Source organism: Ursus maritimus, unplaced genomic scaffold (genome assembly GCF_017311325.1).
Source record: "Ursus maritimus isolate PB19 unplaced genomic scaffold, ASM1731132v1 scaffold_24, whole genome shotgun sequence".
Classification (NCBI taxonomy): domain Eukaryota; kingdom Metazoa; phylum Chordata; class Mammalia; order Carnivora; family Ursidae; genus Ursus; species Ursus maritimus.
In genome coordinates this window covers 21,767,833-21,787,104 of record NW_024424897.1, presented here as the reverse complement: position 1 = coordinate 21,787,104, position 19,272 = coordinate 21,767,833, and the positions used below count along the sequence as shown (strand labels likewise).

Below are 19,272 nucleotides of genomic sequence, written 5' to 3'. Positions count from 1 at the left end.
AACAGCGGCAGAGGAGCCAGGAGGACTCCTATCCTGGGCTCTCTGGGGTTCTGGCCCCGCTGAAGGGGGAATGCAGTGAGGTCTCCTGGGGGTCTGGCTGAGGCAAGAGTCCGGATGAGACCACTCTTCAGTCCCAGCAGCTTGGTCCCTCAAGGTCCCACAGGGAGGAGACCTGCTGTGGACCCCGGGCAGCCAAAACCCAAGAGTCTACTGCCACCTAGTGGTGCCCTGAAGGAGGGCAGGGGATAACAGAAGGGGACCCCACTGTGTCCCCAAAGGCCTGTGGGACCTGGTCTCCCAGCTAGACAGACAGCTGTGGGGACCCCCCAGGTGTTGCGGGGATGTAGGGAAGAGGCCGATGGGGAGGCAGGGGCAGCCCTCCTCTTGGTGGAGCTAAGAGCACAGTTCCACTGCAGTTCTCCAGGAACCAGAGGCGCTGCCCATTCTCCAACCCCAGATGCTGACAGGCCAAGCCTGAACAGACTCCGAGACCTGGGAGGGCCATGTGGGGGCAAGCAAGGGGGTGGGCAGTTACGTGATTCTTGGCCCATACCCTTTATGTCCACGTTCAAGATGCTAAAAGGAAAAAATCATCTCAAGGATTCTGGGGAGAAGGGCAGCCAGCAGGGAGAGGGCAGGATCCCCGGTGAGGCAGACCCACTCCCAGGGCCTTCAGTCCAGCTTGAACTTGGCCTCTGATTCCTTCAGCAGATACAGGCTGTCATCTTCCAGAAAGCTGTGGGCAGAGGGAGGAGCCCACTGAGGTCTGGCTTTGAAGGCACCCCGTGGGGGAGAGCACAGGCAAGCCAGCAGGGGGTGACACCACGCAGAGGCCTCGGTCTCCTCCAAGGAGCAGGTGAGGGTGGGCACAAAGAAGGAGCCCGCTGGGCGGGGAGTAGCACCCACCTGAAGAAGAGCGCGTGCACGGGGATGGTGCTGATGTGCCAGATGGCGTGCGCATCCAGGACCCAGAAGAAAGGCGGGAAGTCGAGCAGCTCAAGCAGGGACAGGCCCTGCAGCAGCAGGACCACCACCAAGCACTTGCGCACGTGAGGCAGCCGCCGCCGGTTCCACAGGCACCAGGCCAGCCACCACACCACGTTCACCAGGCCTGCGTGCGGGTGGGGGTGGGGTGAGGCTCACTCCCTGCCCCCTTCTCCCCGCCCCCACCACAAAGCCTCCCCTAGTCTCATGCTCTTTGACCCCCCGGGCCATCTTCGGACTCTCCTCCCAGCCTCCCCTCTCTCACCCCAAATTCTTTCCCCTTCCCCTACCCTAAGGGCCCCTCTAGAACCTTCTCCAGGAACACCACCAAATCCCTACCTCCACCCCAGGCTAGCAGTTCTACACATGGTCCAGGCCCCCCCTTCCCCGCAACCCCCCGGGGCCTCAGTCCCTCCTCATGCCTCACCAACAGCCACATTGGCCGCCAGGTTGTAGCCATAGTCGGCGGACGAGGCTCAGGTAGGAGACATGCGCAGTCAGCAGCAGCAGCAGGGAGGGCACGGAAGGCACTGGCCACAGCCCGGGTGCTGCAGCCCCACGGTCCTGCCCCGCCATCCAGGGTGGCTCAGTTGCAGGGTGGCCCGTGCCCAGGGCAGCATTCCCTAAGCATCCCTTCACCCTGACAGCAGTATGTGGAAGCGGCTGCCCTCCTCCCCGACCGCATCAGGCCGGCGGCGCGGGCCTCCATCCCCGCAGGCACCTGGGACCAAGGGCTACTGCTCCTTGGAAAGACCCAGGGCCCCTCGCTCTACCCCGGAGTCCCCACCCAGAACAGCCCTGAGGGTGTGCGTGTGTGTGTGTGTGCGCGCGCGCGCGCACGCGCTGGGGTGCAAGGCCCCGGGACAACAACCCCAGGGGTGGGCGAGGCGACCCGTTTCTGCCCCTGGTGCCTGATTTTGCCCCTGCAGGGGCCAAGACGGGCTCACCTGACACAGCACAGATAGATGGAGTGCAGGATGACGGTGGAGGCACAGAAGTAATCCATCTTCTGAGGACAGGGAGAGCTGCGTGAGGGGCCAGCATGGAGGGAGGGGGGAAGTGGGCAGGGCCCCAGAAGGACCCACCTGGGGGGACGGGGCAAGGCGGGGCGGCAGAGGCACAACCCCACTCTGACAGGGGAGTCCTGGGCCTCTGGGCGGGGGGCTGGTGTCTCGTCTCGTGCTCCCCTCTGCCTACTGCTGTTTCACTCCTGAATTTCACGCTCTGACCCTTGTATTCGCATTATACAACTTTTTAAAATGTATTCAGCAGCAAGGCTTTGGCGGCATCAGTGGAGGGGCCTGCCAGCACCCCAGAACGCCCGAGCGTGCCGCGGACTGCACAGCACAGTCTCGAGTCTGACAGCTGTGGGCCCAAGGCCAGGTGGCGCCCTTACTGGCTGGGTGACCCTGGGCCAGAGATTCTGCCTTCCCAAGGTTCAGCGGCCTCACGCGTTCAGAGCCAATCATCACACCGGCCTCACAAGGGTCAAGGGAGGCTCAGGTGCATGCAGAGGTTGAAAATGCCCAGCACAGAGCAAGGGCTCTGTAAACGGAGTCCCTAGGAACCCTAAGAGCCAGCCCCCACCCCCTGTGGCTCCTCTGGGGCTGTCCCGAACAGGAGGGGGAGCGGAGGGGCGCTCACCTCTGTGAGGTCCGTGTCCTTGGTGTGGAAGACTGTGGACCAGAACCAAGCATTGAGGGAGACCTGCAGGGAGCGGCTGGTAAGCCTGGGGTCCTGAGGTGGGAAGAGCCCTAGAGCACTCACAGGAGTCCCCCTTGGGGGAAGGGGCTCTGTGGCGCAGAGGAACATGCTTCCCCTTGCCCCTGGAGCACACGGAGCAAACCTGTGCCCTCGGCTTGCTCCCACCCTGAGCCCCCTAGGCCACAGGGGCTGCAGCCTCCACAGGTTCCGGCCTGGCCAGGGAACCAGTTCCGGCACAGCCAAGTTCCCTGCTTACTCAATCGCTAAGACAACAGCCCCCAGGGGGGCCTCGCCTCCTCCCCTAACCGGCAGGTGATGACAGCCCCACCCGGGCCAGGGGAGCCAGTGACCTCAGCCTCTGGGGGCGGGAATGAGGTGGGTGGGGTGGAGGGGCTCGAGCCAGCTTGGGGTGTGTCCTGAGCAAAGCAAGCAAGGGAGGGAGGGCCGATTCCATTGGGGCCAAGTCTCTAAGGAGGAGGCTGGCCAACGGAGCCCAGCTTCCTCCTGGGTGGGCCGGCCCAACCCGCCCGACCAGTGTCTGCTGCTCCGAAGCACTGGGAGGAGCGGAAGGCTGAAGGGGCAGTGGTGGGCAAGGGTCCAGGAGCACGTCTGGGGCCTTCTCGCTGGAAATTAACTGCAAGGAGATAGTGCAAAACATCTTGCAAAGGAGTCCTAGACCTCGTGAAAGTTGGAGGCCCAAATCACTGAAAGAAGAGTGGGCTCGGGTAGAGGTTCCTACACTGGGCTGGGACACCAGTGACAATGGGTCAAGGGGAAAAACTGGCAGCCAGGCCTGTATGGCCTGGGATGCACGGGAGATAGGGAGGGATGCCTGGGGAGGGGTAGGAGGTAGGAAGTGGTGGTGGGGGGACAAGCCTGCCTGAGATGGGTAAAGGCCAGGAGCTGCTCATTTGGGTCCAGGACAGCAGGAAAACTGGCCAGGCGCGGGACAGAGGAAGCAGGGAAGAACCTCTCCGTCCAGTCCCCCAGCAGCCCGGTTCCCTACTGCAGGCCCAAAGGGGCTTATGAGAGCACGGGAAAAGCAAAGGGGTGGAGGCAGGCCAGGCTCTGTGCAAAGGCAGTCAGCATTAGCGGTCTCTGGAGCTCAGGTAGCCCCATGCAAGCCTGTCCAGCCTGGGTCTTAGGCTGAGTCTCTCCACTTACGCTCCTCATGACCTGGACAAAGGCCCTGCCCTGTGGGCCTGAGCTTCCCTGTGACTACTCGGAGGCTAGCCTAAGTGATCCTTCCTCCCTCTCCAGCCCCGACAGCAGGTGATTATTCTAGGTCAGGCTGCTTGCTCTTTTGAAGACGGCCATCCACTCCCATCCCTGGTGCCGCTCCTTCCCCAGAGATGGTACATGAGGCATGGTCCGGAGGCTGGAGGACGGGACAGAATGGGGTGGCTTCTCAGACACTGCTCGCACGAAGTCTACGACGCTCAGGGTCAGTGTGGGGAGAGGGGCAGACTTGGGGCTGGAGGCAGGGCCTGGAGATCACATGCGCCAGGTCTCCGGGGCAGGCCAGGAATAGGGACACCCTCGGGGAGGAGAGTGGCCCTGGAGCCAGTAGGAGAGGGAGGTGGAGGGGAAGGCCACTGGGACTGGCAGCCAACCAGGCCTCCTTGTCATCCACAGCAGGAAAGGAGAGGTGACAAGAGGACTGAGCTAAGTGGTGGCTCCAACACTGGAAGCGGGGGTGGGGGGCAGCGCAGGGCCTGGGCTTAGCTCTATGGGGCAGAGTGGGAGCTGCCTGGTCCCCTGTTCACCTGCCTCCCCGGGGTGCATTCCACTTACATGGACCCACCTGAAGCCTGGACTCTGAGCCCCTGAAAAGTCCCCTCTCCCCTGGGCGGTGTCCCATTATGAGGGACTCGTCTTCTGACCCTCTCCTCAGACTTGGGAGGTAAGTGTCATTAAGAATGCAGGCCCCCGGGTCAGAGGGCCTGGGTTCAAATCCTGGCCCTGCAATTCCCATGTGTCCTTGGGCAAGTTATTTAGCCTTGCAGTGCCCCTGTTTTCTCATCTGTAAAATGGGAATAATCATAGTGTTCACGAGGATTTAATGAGCCATACGAGAGCAGTGTACAGCCCAGGACAGGGCAAAACATGACGTGTTCTACTTCCCAATTTGTTGACCAGAATGGGGCCCTCACATCTCTCCACAGACCCGAGGCCAAAGAGGTCAAGTCTGCCTCCCACTCTCCCCGAAGGCCAAAGAAGTCCAGGTGGAGAAAAGAGAAGGTCTCCCCCTGGCGGCCTAGGCCCACCCCACCTCACACGGGGGGCAGAAGGTCCACAGCCTCCATAGTAAGATGGACCCCGGGTTCAAGTTCTGCCTCCGTCCAGAAATCGCTGTGTGATCTTGAACCAATAAAATCTCTGAGTCTCAGCTGTCTCATCTACCGAAGGGGGTTCATCCTAACACCCACTGCGGAAGAGGGTCCTCAAGATGATGCCTGCAGAATGCCTGGCAAAAAGAAGCTGTAAACGGGGGCTGCTACGCTGCCGGGCACACAGTAGGTCTCCCACGAAGGGCAGTTTCCCCCCGGGATTCACTGAAGAGATACTATTTCTCTTCACGTGCAGTGTGCAATCAAGACTCAAGCGAAGGGGACAGACGGACGAGGAAGGAAGGGAGAGGCTCCAAGACACAAGTGTGTGGCTGCTCCCGGACTCCTCAGCCAAGCTTGAGTCAAAAATCAGACGGGCCTGGAGGGCGCCCGGGCTGCCCAGCAGGCACCAGGAGCTTTGTGTAAACACGGAGGAAAGGGGGAGGCCAGGGGCAGGGTGCCAACGAGGGTGGAAATGGAGGGGGACAGGGAAGGCTGGGTGAGGGACAGCAGGAGGCTGTTTCAGTCTGTTGGAAAATAAGAAAATTGAGACAAAAATATCGCAGCCGTGAAACTGGTTGGATGCCAAATGAGCCAGATCTGTCAGGAATTCGACCCCAGTGCTAAGCCCCAGTGCTTGGGGCTGTCACTGACACCGTGGCGGTGGGGACATGTGGGTCTTTAAATAGCTCGGTGTCTCAGAAGTGGGGGAGGCAGAATGTTAAATATGACGCCTGCTGCCATCCTGGCCCCCCCTCCCCAGAGGCCACCGTGTCTCACCCCTGCCTCAGGCAGGGCAACCCTGCCCCCACTTCACTCCTGAGAGCGAAGAGGGGAAGAGGCGGATGGAGATGGGAGGAAGATAGCTTTTTCCACCATCAAAAAGGATTTCTTGATTTCCTGCCATTGCCTGTTGCACTGGCTCTTGTCTGACCAGTGGGAAGTCCTTCCTGAAGTCTAACCATCATTCTGCCATAGGCTCAACCTGTCTCTTCTCGTGGTTTCCGCAGCAGAGGGAGAACACAGTCCTCACCTGCATCAATCATCCCGCAGAGACAGTTTGGGCTCCCCTGGCACCCTCACTCTCTCACCTCTACTTCTGAGGACCTTTCCTTACTGGACCAAGGGTGGGGAACTGGTTTGGGCTCCTGGCTTTGCAGAGAGCAGAGCCCCCCAGTTTCCAGAAGTCAAAGATCTGTGCCGTGCAGAGCTTTGGCAGGCTCACCCAAAGCCTGGCTGATGCCCAGCCCGAGCCGGGTCGGATGTCAAGGCAGAGAAGACTCTCTCGTGCCAAAGCTTCATCAGCTCTGCTGGGGCAGGGTCTCCTCACTTCCAGAGAGACAACTCTCCCAAGACTTAACCTGGGAAAGGCCTTCCTATCCTATCCCAACAGAAATCAGGAGCCCCACTCGCTCCAGAAGACCCAGCCCAAGACAAAGTCCATCGCCACACCCTCCATTCAGCTCAGGCTCCCTTCCTCCTGTAAACACAGGCGCTCGGGACTAAAGATCGGGCGTAAAGATCAAGTGTAAAATCAAAGAGAGTGTGTGGGCACCGAGACTCGGTCCCTCGAGGACCTAGTGCCAGCATGTGGGGTTCCATATTCTAGAACCCCATATCCAGTAGGCTGTCTTCAGGAACAGCCCCTTGGTATCTGCCCTCTCTCAACCTAACCTCTCCCGCTCTGTCCTTAAGGGTCCTCAGCCTACTGGACTGCGGGGTACCAGGAGGCCTGACCCTCACCAAGAAGGAAGCTGAGTGGCAGATACCAGGGAGACGAAAGACCCAAGAATCAGGGAGATCAAGACGAGAGTTGTAACGTGACCAGCGGCAAAGGCTGGGACCCTCTGAGGTCCCCCAGACCCATGGGTCTATCCAAGGAGGCGCTCAGCTCTGTTCAGAGAGTTCAGGCCGGGCTGTCCAGTGCTCTCTAGCAGGGGTGGGGGCGGGGGGCTGCAGGCCATGGGCCCAGACAACAGTGACCCTGGAAGAACCTCAAGGGAAAGGAGACAGGTGTACCCTCCTCACTTTCTCTGTCCTTCCTGCTTTCGTGGCCGGGACCAACCTCCCTCCTCGGAGAGAGGCCTAAACAGGAAGTGGTGGTTCTATGCCACCCATGCCCAGGACAGGGTATGCGGATGCCAAGTCCCTGCTTACACAAGAGTCCCTGCCCCTCAGCACTTGGGGCCTCTCTGTGCCACCTTACCTCCCTCTAGTCCCCTTCATCCAGCCACACTGGGGCCAGGCCGACCTTTCCAAGGCTGCCTGTGGAGGTCCCACCTCTTCCACCTCCCACCCTTCGCTCCTGCTGTGCCCTGAGCCTGAGATGCAGAAATCCAACCTCCTCTCCCCTCATCTGCATGCATTTAAGCCTGATCAGGCCCGTGAGTGAGTCGCTGAGGGAGCCTCTCTTCCTCTCTGGGACAGACTTCTCCGACAGACTTCTCCATTTAGAGGACGCGGTCCCCCTCCTGACCTTACTGCTCCCAGGGCTCTGCCTACATTCGGCCTCTTGGCCCAGCTGGACTTGCACCTCCCCCGTGGCTCAGCATCTTGGGGCAGGGGCCTCAGTTCCCACCAGTGCTGACCCCTGTCTCTACCCACAGCAAATGCTCAACAGACATTTACCAGTCTATGGAGACAGCCCAGAAAAGGAGCTAAGGGCTCTTACAGCCCTGGAGCCAGTCCTGGACGCCAACCTGTCTCCGCCAGTCACTAACTTGTGAGGGGCTGACTCTGGACAAGGCTTTTCCCCTCTGAGCCTTACTCAGAGCTCGCAGTGGTATTATGAGGATTGAATGAGAAAATATATGTAGAGTACTTAGGACAATGCCTATTATGTAATTCATAACACTTACCATTAAGATTTGTTAAATAGAAAAGATTAGGGAGGGTTGACATTTCCCAGAGGTTTAATAGCCTCCCCCCTTCCCTCCTTCCAATCCCTGTCAGGACCCTAAGTCTGAGGCTTGGCCTGGACTTCTCAGCACCCCCATGCTACCAGTTGTCCTAAGGTCCTCAGAGACCTTGGGGCGGCCAGATCCAGGGGCGTCCTTCAGTTCTCGTCACTGTCTAGCACAATTCCAGGGAACGGCCTACCCGTTCCTTCCTGTTCCTGTCCCGGGGCTTCCCAACCACACAATATCCCAGTTTTCCACCTATCCCTCCAGCCACTGCAGTCTCTCTTGCTGGCTCATCGTCCTCTGTCTAACCTTTATGCTTTGGGGGCCCCTTGGGGCGCCATCCTAGACCCCTTCTCCTCCCTACTGCTGAGGCTCGTCAGCACAGTCAAGATGGCAAGAGTGCAGACTCTGGAGCCGGATGCCTGGGTTCAATCCCTGGCTCCTAGGGCAAGTTACTTTACCTTTTCAGTCCTTGGTTTCCATCTGGAAACTCCGGATAATAATACCACCCATCTCTCCAACGCTTGTGGCTTCCTGATGCTTGGAGAGTCCAGATCTAAAGTGTGGGCTGGCCTCATTCACTGCCCACCTGCCCACCGGTCTCGAACCCACTCCCTGACTTCCTGTACGGCAGGCCTCCCGGCCTTTCAAGGTTCCCTCCCTCTTCTGCCTGTGCACATTCCACACCTTCCGCGAAGATGACGCCTCCTACTCTCCCTGAATTCACCCAGCTAACACTCATGGATCATGCCAATCCTACTTCAAAGGCCCCTTCCTCAGGGAAGCCTTCCCTGACTGCCCGGTACAGGTCTGGTCTAGTGCTCCCTCTCATGCCCCTACAGCACATCTCCTCCACTGTACTTTTCCAGACTTGTACTTTCACATTCAATTGTGTGTGCCTGTGTGGTGGTGACCGGAGGGTAGGAGCCTGTTTCGTTTTGTTTTTTAAAGTAAGCTCTACACCCAGCGTGGGGTTTGCACTCATGACCGTGAGATAGAGTCCCACGCTCTCCGGCTGAGCCAGCCAGACGCCCCGTCTGCTTTCATATACTTTTGGAGTATATACCCAGCAAAGCGCTGGCGCATAGGAGGTGCTCAATGCATGGACGGATGGCCGCTTCGGTGGCAGGCAGGTGAGTGAGCACAGAAGTTTCCCTAAGGCTTAGGGTGGGGGCTCTGATTGCAACCTCTTACGCGCACACCCTTGCCAAGGTGGTCACAGCTCAGAGCTGTACCCTAGTCCACGCGTCTCACACAATCCCAGGCCCTCGATGCTGGCTCCTCTGACCAGTCACACTGTGAAGCTCAGAGCCCTCTCTGGATACTCACACGGAACATACTTCAGTTTCTCAGGGATGGTCTAGGACCAGGCTGAGCTCTACATGGAGTCCTGTGGCTGCTGTATGTCCAGGCCTGGGCTGGGGCTGAGGGTGCTTTGCGTCGTCCAGAAGGGCCCCTACCAGCACGCTCCCCACCACCCATCTCCCTTTGCTTGTAAATGTCCTATTGGGTCTCTTAGTGGCTTCCTCCCTCAGGACAAAAACGTTTCCCTCCTCCGTGCCTTCTTCCTTCCCTCCCAAACGGCCTGGTCTAGGACTCTGCTAGGGAGGTAAGGTCTGATTCAGCACCTTTCCTGTTTTCTCCCTAGGCCTGACCCCCCCACCCCAAGCTGCAGTTTTAGACCTGGAAAACACTGGGGAAGGCAGATGAAGGGTAGTCCTGTCGGGTGAGAGTGGGGGTCGAAGAGTTCCTCCTTCCTAGATGAGGGCGTAGAGCAGGAGTCCTGCCCAGGTACCTACCCAGGCGAAGGCCACACAGGTGGGGTACATGGGGGAGGAGGCCGGCACGGACGTGTGGTAGCGGCAGAGCATCACCAGGCTGGCCAGACCGTTGAGGAAAGAGGCCATGGCAGAAGCTGGCTCTTGGAAGAACAGGAACCGGGAGAAGGGCCACTGAAAAGGGAGCACATGGAGGGGGCCTGAGGGGCAAGCAACCCCCAGCCAGCCCGACCTGCTTTTCCGTGATATGCCACATCAACGGGCCTTCAGCTGGTTCCTTAGCTCTGGACCTCGGCCAAAACCTCGGGTACAGTCCCTCTTTGGGTCCGTGAGCTCTCCTCCAGTCCCTAGCTGAAGGTCCTCCCTCTGTCCTGGCCAGCATTCATAGCACCGTAAACCTGGTCTCTGGGAAGACCAGGTGGGCCAGTGTAGATGGCTCAGTATGGCCTGGTTGAAATAGCATAGACTTGCCATCCAGAAAAAAGAGGTCCTAATATACTCCTCCTCTACCACTGACCACGGGCCTCTGAGCCTCCGCTTACCCTGACAAACTGGGGAGAATAATTTTGGCCAACCTCAATAGTCTAGAACAAGGTCACATTGGTTGAAAAAGCACTGGCAGGGGAAGGGGTAATGGGGTGACAGGCATTAAGGAGGGCACGGGATGTGATGAGCACTGGGTGTTATATGCAACCGATGAATCACTGACCTCTCTACATCTGAAACTAGTGATGTACTCTATGTTGGCTAATTGAATTTAAATTAAAAAAAAAAAAAAAGCACTAGCAGTCTGAGGGGGTATTACTATTTTAATCCAGACTACTGCTGAAGCAGCAAAAGAAAGCATGCTGTCAGGGGTCAGGAAATTCATCCTGTAGCAAGGTGAACATTCAGCCACCCTAAGAAGTCCACCACCACTCTCTGAGATCACACAGCTTCCCAGATCTTGTTACTCCAAATCCAGAGCCAGGACACACTGGTTCTAAGTGATTATATGAAAACCAGCAGCTTCTGAGAACAGGCACTGCCCCAAACACACACCCATCACGCCATAGCTCAGACTGCTTGGCAGTGTGGTTGGACTCGGGGGTATCTTTCTCCTGCTACACTGTCACCATGTACCTCCAACCTGACCCTCCAACTCACCTTGCCATGGAACTGAGGCACTTTGTGACCTTCCTTGAGGTAGAGGCCAACAGTGACCCACATACACTCATACTTACAGTCGTCCTGACAGGTCCAGCCTGAAACAGAGAAAGGGGACCTGGTGAACTCCCCATCACGGCAGGCACAGAGAGAGCTCAAATGGGACCCACACTCAACTGCGGACTAGGAGGGCCTGCAGGATGGAGAACCAGATGAAATCTCAAAATTCTAGCTTCTCACTTGGGTGTATGAGAGAGGATAGGCCACATACATAAAGGAAAGGTACGTGCGTGTGTGCGTGTGTTTTAGGGGATGGAGGTGTGCAGTGAGCAGAGACCGTTTCTTCTCTTCTCCTTCCACCAAGATGGGAACTTTGGTATCTGATGGACTCATCAATGGATAGCTGGGTTTATGTTTGCTCTTGCTGAACTTAGGCTTTGCTCTCACTCACCAGGGAGGTACTCTTGCCATCTTACCCCCGTCCTATGAAAATGAAGCCAAATTCTCCACTCTGACTTTTGAGGTCCCAAATTGCTTTTCCAACTTTATTTCCCATACTCCTTTTCATGCACCCTGCACCCTGCTCCCTGAGTAAACCAAGCTACCGGAGATGCTCACATCTGCCCAGGGCCTCCATTCTCTTTGTTCCCTCTGGAATGCGAAGGGATAGTAAAGAGCACAAACTTGTAGTCAGACAGGCCAGAACTGGAAACTCCACTTTACTACTTTCTGACTGTGTGACTTAGGGCAGGGCACTTAACCTCTCCAAGTTTCCCCATTGTAAAATTGCGTTAAAGGAAACTGCCTTTAAAGGGTTGTGAAAATTATCCGACCTACCATGACACCTGTAACACATCAGGTGACCACTATGGCCACAGGTCCAAATTCAGTGTATTCACCCTGAAGCCCTTCCTTCACAGAATGGTCCAAGATGATCACTGCCCCTACCCTCTCAAAGCCAGAAACGGTTCCTTCCTCCCCCGTATGCTCCGATTGCTTGACCTAAGGGTCCTTTAGGACTCAAACCGTCGTCTTCCTTGGGCTGGAGAAGGCTAATGTCCCCGTGAAGACCGTGACCCCGAAAGGCAGGACACTGGGTCCTATTTCAGTGGCATTCTAGGGCCAGTACCCAGGAGTATTAAATAAATACCTAATTGAAAAAATAAAAAGTAAGTAAGACTGGCTGATGCCGCTCTAATCACCCTGGGGCTCCATTCACATTCATAACGGACACCCGGGGAAACGAAGGTTCAGAAGTGGTTGAGGGGCGCAAGGGGCGGAGCCGAGGCCGAGGGGCGGGGCTTGACGCGGGGTGGGGCTTACCTGCCAGACTCATGTAGATTGGCTGGCGGGAGCGGAAGTGCCTCAGTGCGCCCCCCGAGCAGTTCCGCTCCTCGCACCGATGCACGCAGTCGCGGTACACCGGCTCGCGGTCGCCCTGGGAGCCGCTTGCTAGCGCGGCTGCCCCAGCGAGCAGCACTAGCCGCGCCGTCCGCCCGGCCATCCCTTCAACCTGGCCCTCCGCCGGCGGAGGAGCTTAGGAGTCTTCACTTCCGGAGTAACCGGAAGTTCCGTGTGTTCTTTATTCTGCTCTCCGGTGACGTCCACCCACTTTAAATAAAAGTGCCCGGATTTCTGTGGGCGCCTGCCCCGCCCCTCGTCTTAACTGTCATCTCCATATATCGAGGCGACAGGGCTAAGGGAAGGGGGACGCCAGGTGGGTTAAGGAGCAAAATAAACTGGTCTTTTATCAACATGCGTCCTCTTTCTTCTCCATGCTCTCTTTATTTGAAATACAGTCATTTTTCTGTCACCAGCCCCGTCGAATTTCGCTTCCTAATATACGTGGATCTGCCCACTTCTCTCCATCTCCATTGGCACCACCCTGGGTAAAGACATCATCATCTGTCCCCGAGACAGTCGCAGTAGCCCCTTTACGAGTCTCCCTGCCCCTACTTTTGTCCCCATCGACTCCGCGTTCCGTTAAATTCAAATCGGACCGTGTGACTTTTCTTCTTAAATTCTTTACTGGCTCCCAATGACCTCAGGATAAAATCACAACTCCACAAGCCCCGCATGATCTGGCCCCTGCGCCAGACCCAAGGGGCCATGTTTCTCAACCCTCCTGGCTTTGCCTCGTCTGTATCACTCATACTCTCACGCCTGCTTATTCTTCTAGTCTCAATTTAAACACCATTTCTGAGGCTGGTAACACCTGGAGTGTGATGTAAGATAAAAGTGGTATGCTTTCCCCAAGCGGGGTAGGGACCTCTGCTGTCTTGATTACCACTCTTCCAGCACTAACAGAACTTGGCTCATGGTAGGCGCTAAGAACTCATTTCTTTTTTTTTCTTTTTCTTTTTTCTTTCTTTCTTTTTTTTTTAAATGAATGAACAACGTTAATTCAATGTAAGAATTTGGGTGCTAAATCCAGGGCCGTCAAATCACCAACCTGGTACAGACCACACTGAGATAGGAGAGGTGTTAATATTTCAAAGAAAAACAAGAAGAGAACCTTTGCGAATAGGATACTTGCTCTAATTTCCATCCCCTCCTCCCTACATCACTGCCAGGACACACACACATACCCATTTCATCGAAGCATTGAAGCCTTGTAGCTAGATGCCTAATTAGTGTGTGTGCATTAATGACAGTCTTTCCTCCTCTCCCACTTCCATCCCGGGTCAACTTTTCCTTTTTATATTGAGAAGTGGAATGAACAAGAAGTAAAATTGGATTCCATTTACTTATTTAGCAAACATTTCCTGAGTTCTTAGCTCTAGCACCGTGCTAGGCAAGACACAACTCCAGGAGGCACCATTCATATTGTATTTTCTGTGAATAGCGCTCAGGGGTGCACCATCCATATTGTATTTTCCGTGAACTGTTCCTCTTCAAGTTAAATATAACATGAATAGGATCTCCTGGAGTTGAGCACCCAGTTGATAATGATTGGGAAGCTGAAAGTAACAAAACAACCGCTCAGCCCTCCAGGAGCTGACCAGAAGCAATCTAGTGCTAATACTACTTTGCATCTGATAGATCAGTCTTTTTCCACTACATTATTTCATTTTGTCTTTACTATAATTCTGGGATCAAATTTTGAATGAGCATCCTCATTTATTTTTTTTTAAGATTTTATTTATTTATTTATTTATTTGAGAGAGAGAGCATGAGCACAAGCGGCGGGGGGGGGGCTGTAGGGGGGAGGCAGAGGGAGAAGCAGACTCCCCACTGAGCAGGGAGCTCAACAACGCTCATGACCTGAACCAAAGGCAGACGCTCAACCGACTGAGCCACCCAGGAGCCCCATTGTGCATCTTCATGTAAAGATGAAGACGTTTAAAGGCACCTGGCTGGCTCTGTCGGTAGAGCATGCGACTCTCTCTTTCTTTCCTTTTTTTTTTTTTTTAAGATTTTATTTTTAAGTAATCTCTACACCCAGCATCGGGCTTGAACTTAGAACTCTGAGATCAAGAGTTGCAGGCTTGATCTCTGGGTGGTAAGTTTGAGCTCCATGTTGGGTGCAGAGATTACTTAAAAATAAAATCTTTTTTTTTTTTTTTAGATTTTGTTTATTTATTTCAGAGAGAAAGAGAGAGTGAGCAAGCACGCAAGCATGAGCAGGGGGAGGGTTAGAGGGAGAAGCAGACTCCCTGCTGAGCAGGGAGCCAGCCCTGGGGCTCCATCCCAGGACCCTGGGATCATGTGACCTGAGCCAAAGGCAGAGGCTTAACTGACTGGGCCACCCGGGAGCCCCAAAAATAAAATCTTAAAAAAAGATGAGGAAAGTTAGAATAAAAGAGGATAAAATCCTAACAAAGCAGAATTCTCCCTTTGAGAGAACTCCGAGGTAGAGACAGGAGACAGGGCTCTTCCAAAACCTTTAAGTTTCCAGTTTTGGAGGCCTCACCCTATATTACATCAAACATTAAAAACAAAGGGAAAATGTAAAAAGAACAATTTCAGGTAGTCACATGTGTAGAGTTACATAATTGCATAATGTAAATACGCAGAGGGGTAAGGGCATGCGGAGGGAGAAGAAGGCTACTTTGGATTGGGTGGGCAGAGAAGGCCTTTCTGAGAACATGACATTTGAGCTGAAACCTATGTGACCAGAAGGAACCGGTCATGCTAACACCTGGGGGCAGATTGTTCTAGGCAGAAGGAACAGGCAGTGCAAAGGCCCTAAGGCAGGAACAAATTTGGCATCTTTGGAAAACAGAAAAGAAGCTCCTGTGGCTGGAAGGCTATGAGACTGAAGTGACAGCCAGAGAGTAAATTGTGCCAGGTCTCGGGTCACAGTCAAGAGTTTAGGCAATGGGAAGCCATCGTGAAATGTTTTAGAACATGAACAAATGAAACTTAGGTTTAAAACATTTACTTTGAGTGGGACGCCTCGGTGGCTCAGTCGTTAAGTGGCTGCCTTGGGCTCAGGTCATGATCCCGGGGTCCTGGGATTGAGTCCTACATTAGGCTCCCTGCTCAGCTAGGTGTCTGCTTCTCCTTCTCCCTCTCTGTGTTCTCTCTCTCTCTGTCGGTCTCTCTCTCAAATAAATAAATAAAATCTTTAAAAACAACAACAACAAAACATTTACTTTGGCTGCTCTCAGAAAAGGAGGGGGTAGGGTTGAAAGAGGGCAAGAGCAACACACGGGAGATCGGAGGCTGGTGCTTTCACCCAGAGAAGACCTGATAGAGGCTTAGCTGAGCCGGTGGTAGAGGTGGGAAAAGCACAGATGTATTGGAAGAGGAATCGATAGATCTGAGAACGACTGGATGTAAAAGGCAAAAAGAAGAATCATTAACACGGGTCCAGTGAATGAAGTCATCTGAAACTGGAATTGTCGCCCCAAATCTGGACTTCGTGATTGCCACAGTTTTATGCTGCTGGAAACTTCCAAGCCTTCTCTTCCCCAAATTAAAAGCCAGAGGCAAGAGGGTCCTCCTTTGCACCCCAGGAGTCTGGATCTCCAGCAGCAAGCCAAGGGAGTCTGGCGTCCTGAGGGCTGCATAGAGCAGGAAAACTTAGTGTTTGTGAAACAGAGAATCTGGAATCTGGCAGAGGGTTGGCTCAGTGGGGCTTTCAAGGGATAAGCGTGGGGTTGAAGGAGTTACTGCTCCCACACTGAAGTCGAAAACATCACGACCAGGAACTCTTCAGTCCAACTCTCTCATATTTCAGACAGCAAAAGGAAGCCTTATACAAGGCCACACAGCACAGCTACTATCTGATGAAAGATCCCTAGGTTAACTGAGCGCGTTAAGTGGCCAGCGCAAACACACTGACAGCACGGGACACAGGAACACAAAGCCTGGCGGTCTTGCATGTATGGGCCAGGAGGGAAGCCTTGTGTACTTCAGGCATTAAAGCCAGGTAAGGCTGAGGGCACTCGAATGCTCTTTGTCTTGACAAAGCAGTCTAGAGAGAGAGAAAGGCTCTCCCCAGGCCTTGGGCCTGCATTCCTGAGATGGGGTGAGAAAGGCTGAGGGAGGAGATCAGCAGGCCCAGGGTCAGCATGGCTGGTTATGTTGGTTTGGGCTCTGCTCTTTGCTACCCAGGGACTAGGCCAACCCTGGGCCTGGGGAGCAGCTTCCTGCAGGCTAGGTAACAAGTGTTCTTACAAGGCCACCTTTAGAAGGGCAGATTTTCTTTTCTTTTTTCTTTTTTTCTTTTCTTTTCTTTTCTTTTCTTTTTTTCTTTTTCTTTTTTCTTTTTTTTTTTTTTTAAAGATTTTATTTATTTGACACAGAGAGAGAGAGCACAAGCAGGGGGAACAGCAGGCAGAGGGAGAGGGAGAACCAGGCTTGCCACCAAACAGGGAGCCTGATGAGGGGCTCAGTCCCAGGACCCTGAGATCATGACCCGAGCCGAAGGCAGACGCTTAACCGACTGCGCCATCCAGGTGCCCCTAGAAAGGCAGATTTTCTTATCAGAAGCTTCCAAATTCCACTCTCCTGAGGCCCCAGGGAGGCCTTGTGCCTACTCTTGGGGGACTCCTTCCACTTAATCAATTCGCACAGATGCTTCCCCAGCAACTCACGGCCCAGACTCAAGGCCCTGTGGGGTAGGCCCCAGTTTGTGGCCTGGACCTCGGACTGTGGACCGTCACCTCCCTTTTTTTGTTTGTTTTCAGTCCTCTGACCCCAGGTTGGCTGATGAGGTAGGCAGAAGGGAGGAGACTCTGGTGCCAACAACACACACACACACACACACACACACACACACACACACACACACATATGGGCCTCCTGTGTCCCCCAGTCTCAGTGGCTGGTCAATGATTGACTGGCATTTCACAGGCTGCTGGTTTCAGACCCCAGCCCGTTGACCCTTAGAGGTCACCTCCCTAGGCCAGAGCCCCATCGTGCGTCTTCAGTACCAGTGGCCTGGCCCTACACCCCTACCACCCACATGCCCAGGACCTCCCCGGGAGGGTCTCCTGTGGCAGCCCTCTGCCCCTGTGTTGGCTCTCCCCTCCCTCCTCCTGTCTCCCTCTCTGCAGGCCCCCCACCGGACCCTTCTGGCAAACTCTCAGGTTCCTCCAGCAGCCCCCTCCCTTCCCCCCTGAGGCCCCTCTCAACCTCTGTCCCTTAGACATCCTCTTCCCTTGGCTCTCCCGCCAGGCCCTGCTGGAGGGGCAGTTGAGGGGAGAAGCGAATCAGCAGCGCCCACCCCTGCCCCCCCCTCCTCTCCTCTTGTCAAACACCAGACAAGGTTTTTTCCCCTTCCTTCCCGGCTCTGAATGGGCTCATTCTCCTAGGAAGACTGGCCCCTCTCGAGCCTCCTCCCCGGGCGTGAGTTCTGACCCCGCTCCTCCCCCATCCCCACTCCCGGCCCCTGCTCCCGCTGGCCCCGCCTTCTCTGGGCAGCCCACTGGGACTGAGCACTGTCTCCAGTCCCGGGTCCCCCGGGATTTGGGATGCAGAGAGGGTGTGCTTGCTGGCTGGGTGGGAGTTAGGGAGTGGGAGGACATGGGATCTCTGTGGGCAAAGGACTGGTAGTTACCCGGATATCTTGGACCCCCTTCTCTGGCTCCTCTTGGGGGGGGGTGCTGGGGAGGGCTGGGGGAGGGTGGGTTCATAGTACCCTTGATTCGCAGCTCTGGAGCAGAATGCATGAATCTAAAGCCTTCTGGCTCAGTTTCCCTTAGTTCCCTTGGAATTTCAGGGTTGCTTTTATGCAAAATGGGGAAAGATGACATCCCTGTCCTTTGACATCCGAGGACTCAGTGAGATGAGGAGTGTGGCTCCAGGACAGACAGGGGCATGGAGGATGGGTCCAGTAAAGCACCTTCCAAGGCAGCTTTCCCGGCTGGACAAACCCTCCTAACACCAGGGCAGGGGAGGGTAGGACGGGGGTGGCGGTGGGGGGGGAAGGGACATCTCTAACGCTGACCCTGACACCTTGACGGTCTCGAGTCCTCCGGTGCCTGATCAGCAACTGGCTCTTGGAGCTAAGTCCAGCGTCTCCTCTGACGGCTGCGAGGCACCTTGACTAGGTCCCTGGGTTTGGGTTTGTGGTGGGTGAGGGAGATGGACTGGTTTTGGCTAGCTGTTCCCCTTTTCCCTCATTAGCCCTGAGACAGATAGTCCTCGGCAAATTGGTTAACTCATGCGAACGTCTTTTCCTTGACCCCATCCTCACGCTAATCCACTCCAACTCTAAGGCTAGAGAAAATAGGGGTATCGATGCCCATCCTGAAGGGCTGCTGTGGTGTCCCCCCACGCAGCAGCATTTCTTGAATGTTTGCAACTATTACCCAAGGAATAAATCCATTGTCTATCATCACCCAGGACACACATACCCGTACCCACACTAACATGTGATGAGCACGGTCATTTCTATTCCATTCTATTTCTTAAAAAAAAATAAAAAAAGCCTTGTCTTGATCATCTAAGTTGGTTTGATGACCGACCTTCCAAGAGAACCTACCCTGCAGCTTGCACATTGCTAGTTAGAACCAGAGGTGGACTTTTACTGTGGTGTTAAAGAAGGGTAAGCCTCAGGCCCCTCATTTGCATATGTGTATCTAATTTTGTGCTCGTAACTTTGTATTCCTTATCTTTTTTTTAACTCCTTTTTTTTCTAAAAGATTTTATTTATTTATTCGACAGAGATAGACAGCCAGCGAGAGAGGGAACACAAGCAGGGGGAGTGGGAGAGGAAGAAGCAGGCTCCCAGCGGAGGAGCCTGATGTGGGGCTCGACCCCAGAACGCCAGGATCAGGCCCTGAGCCGAAGGCAGACGCTTAACGACTGAGCCACCCAGGCGCCCCTTTGTATTCCTTATCTTGAAGAGTCCTCCAAATTTCATAAGCTTCAGGCACCACCACACCCGGATCTGCCCTGGTATAAGTAAACCTGAGACTTTATTGAGCAATTACCTTGTGCTACACACTGTTCAGAGCACTTCGGGACCATTAT

At 54.9% G+C, this 19,272-nt stretch overlaps 1 protein-coding gene across 4 annotated transcripts in view; it reads right to left on the bottom strand.

Annotated features, from left to right (window-relative positions):
- PGAP3 (post-GPI attachment to proteins phospholipase 3) overlaps positions 1 to 12,441 on the bottom strand; it is a 14,064-nt gene extending 1,623 nt beyond the window's left edge. The window contains exons 1-6 of one of the 4 annotated variants that reach the window (XM_008689252.2): positions 12,169 to 12,439; positions 10,846 to 10,943; positions 9,721 to 9,873; positions 2,629 to 2,691; positions 1,932 to 1,993; positions 547 to 736 (exon numbers count right to left, since the gene is read on the bottom strand). In XM_008689252.2, the coding sequence (XP_008687474.1) occupies positions 673 to 736; positions 1,932 to 1,993; positions 2,629 to 2,691; positions 9,721 to 9,873; positions 10,846 to 10,943; positions 12,169 to 12,349 (621 nt within the window). In that variant the 5' untranslated portion in view covers positions 12,350 to 12,439 and the 3' untranslated portion in view covers positions 547 to 672. Of the gene's footprint in view, positions 1 to 546; positions 737 to 1,472; positions 1,549 to 1,931; positions 1,994 to 2,628; positions 2,692 to 9,720; positions 9,874 to 10,845; positions 10,944 to 12,168 lie in introns of those variants that run through there. The other 3 variants (XM_040640688.1, XM_040640687.1, XM_040640689.1) reach the window with 3 other exon arrangements.
- Positions 12,442 to 19,272: the final 6,831 nt, after the last annotated feature.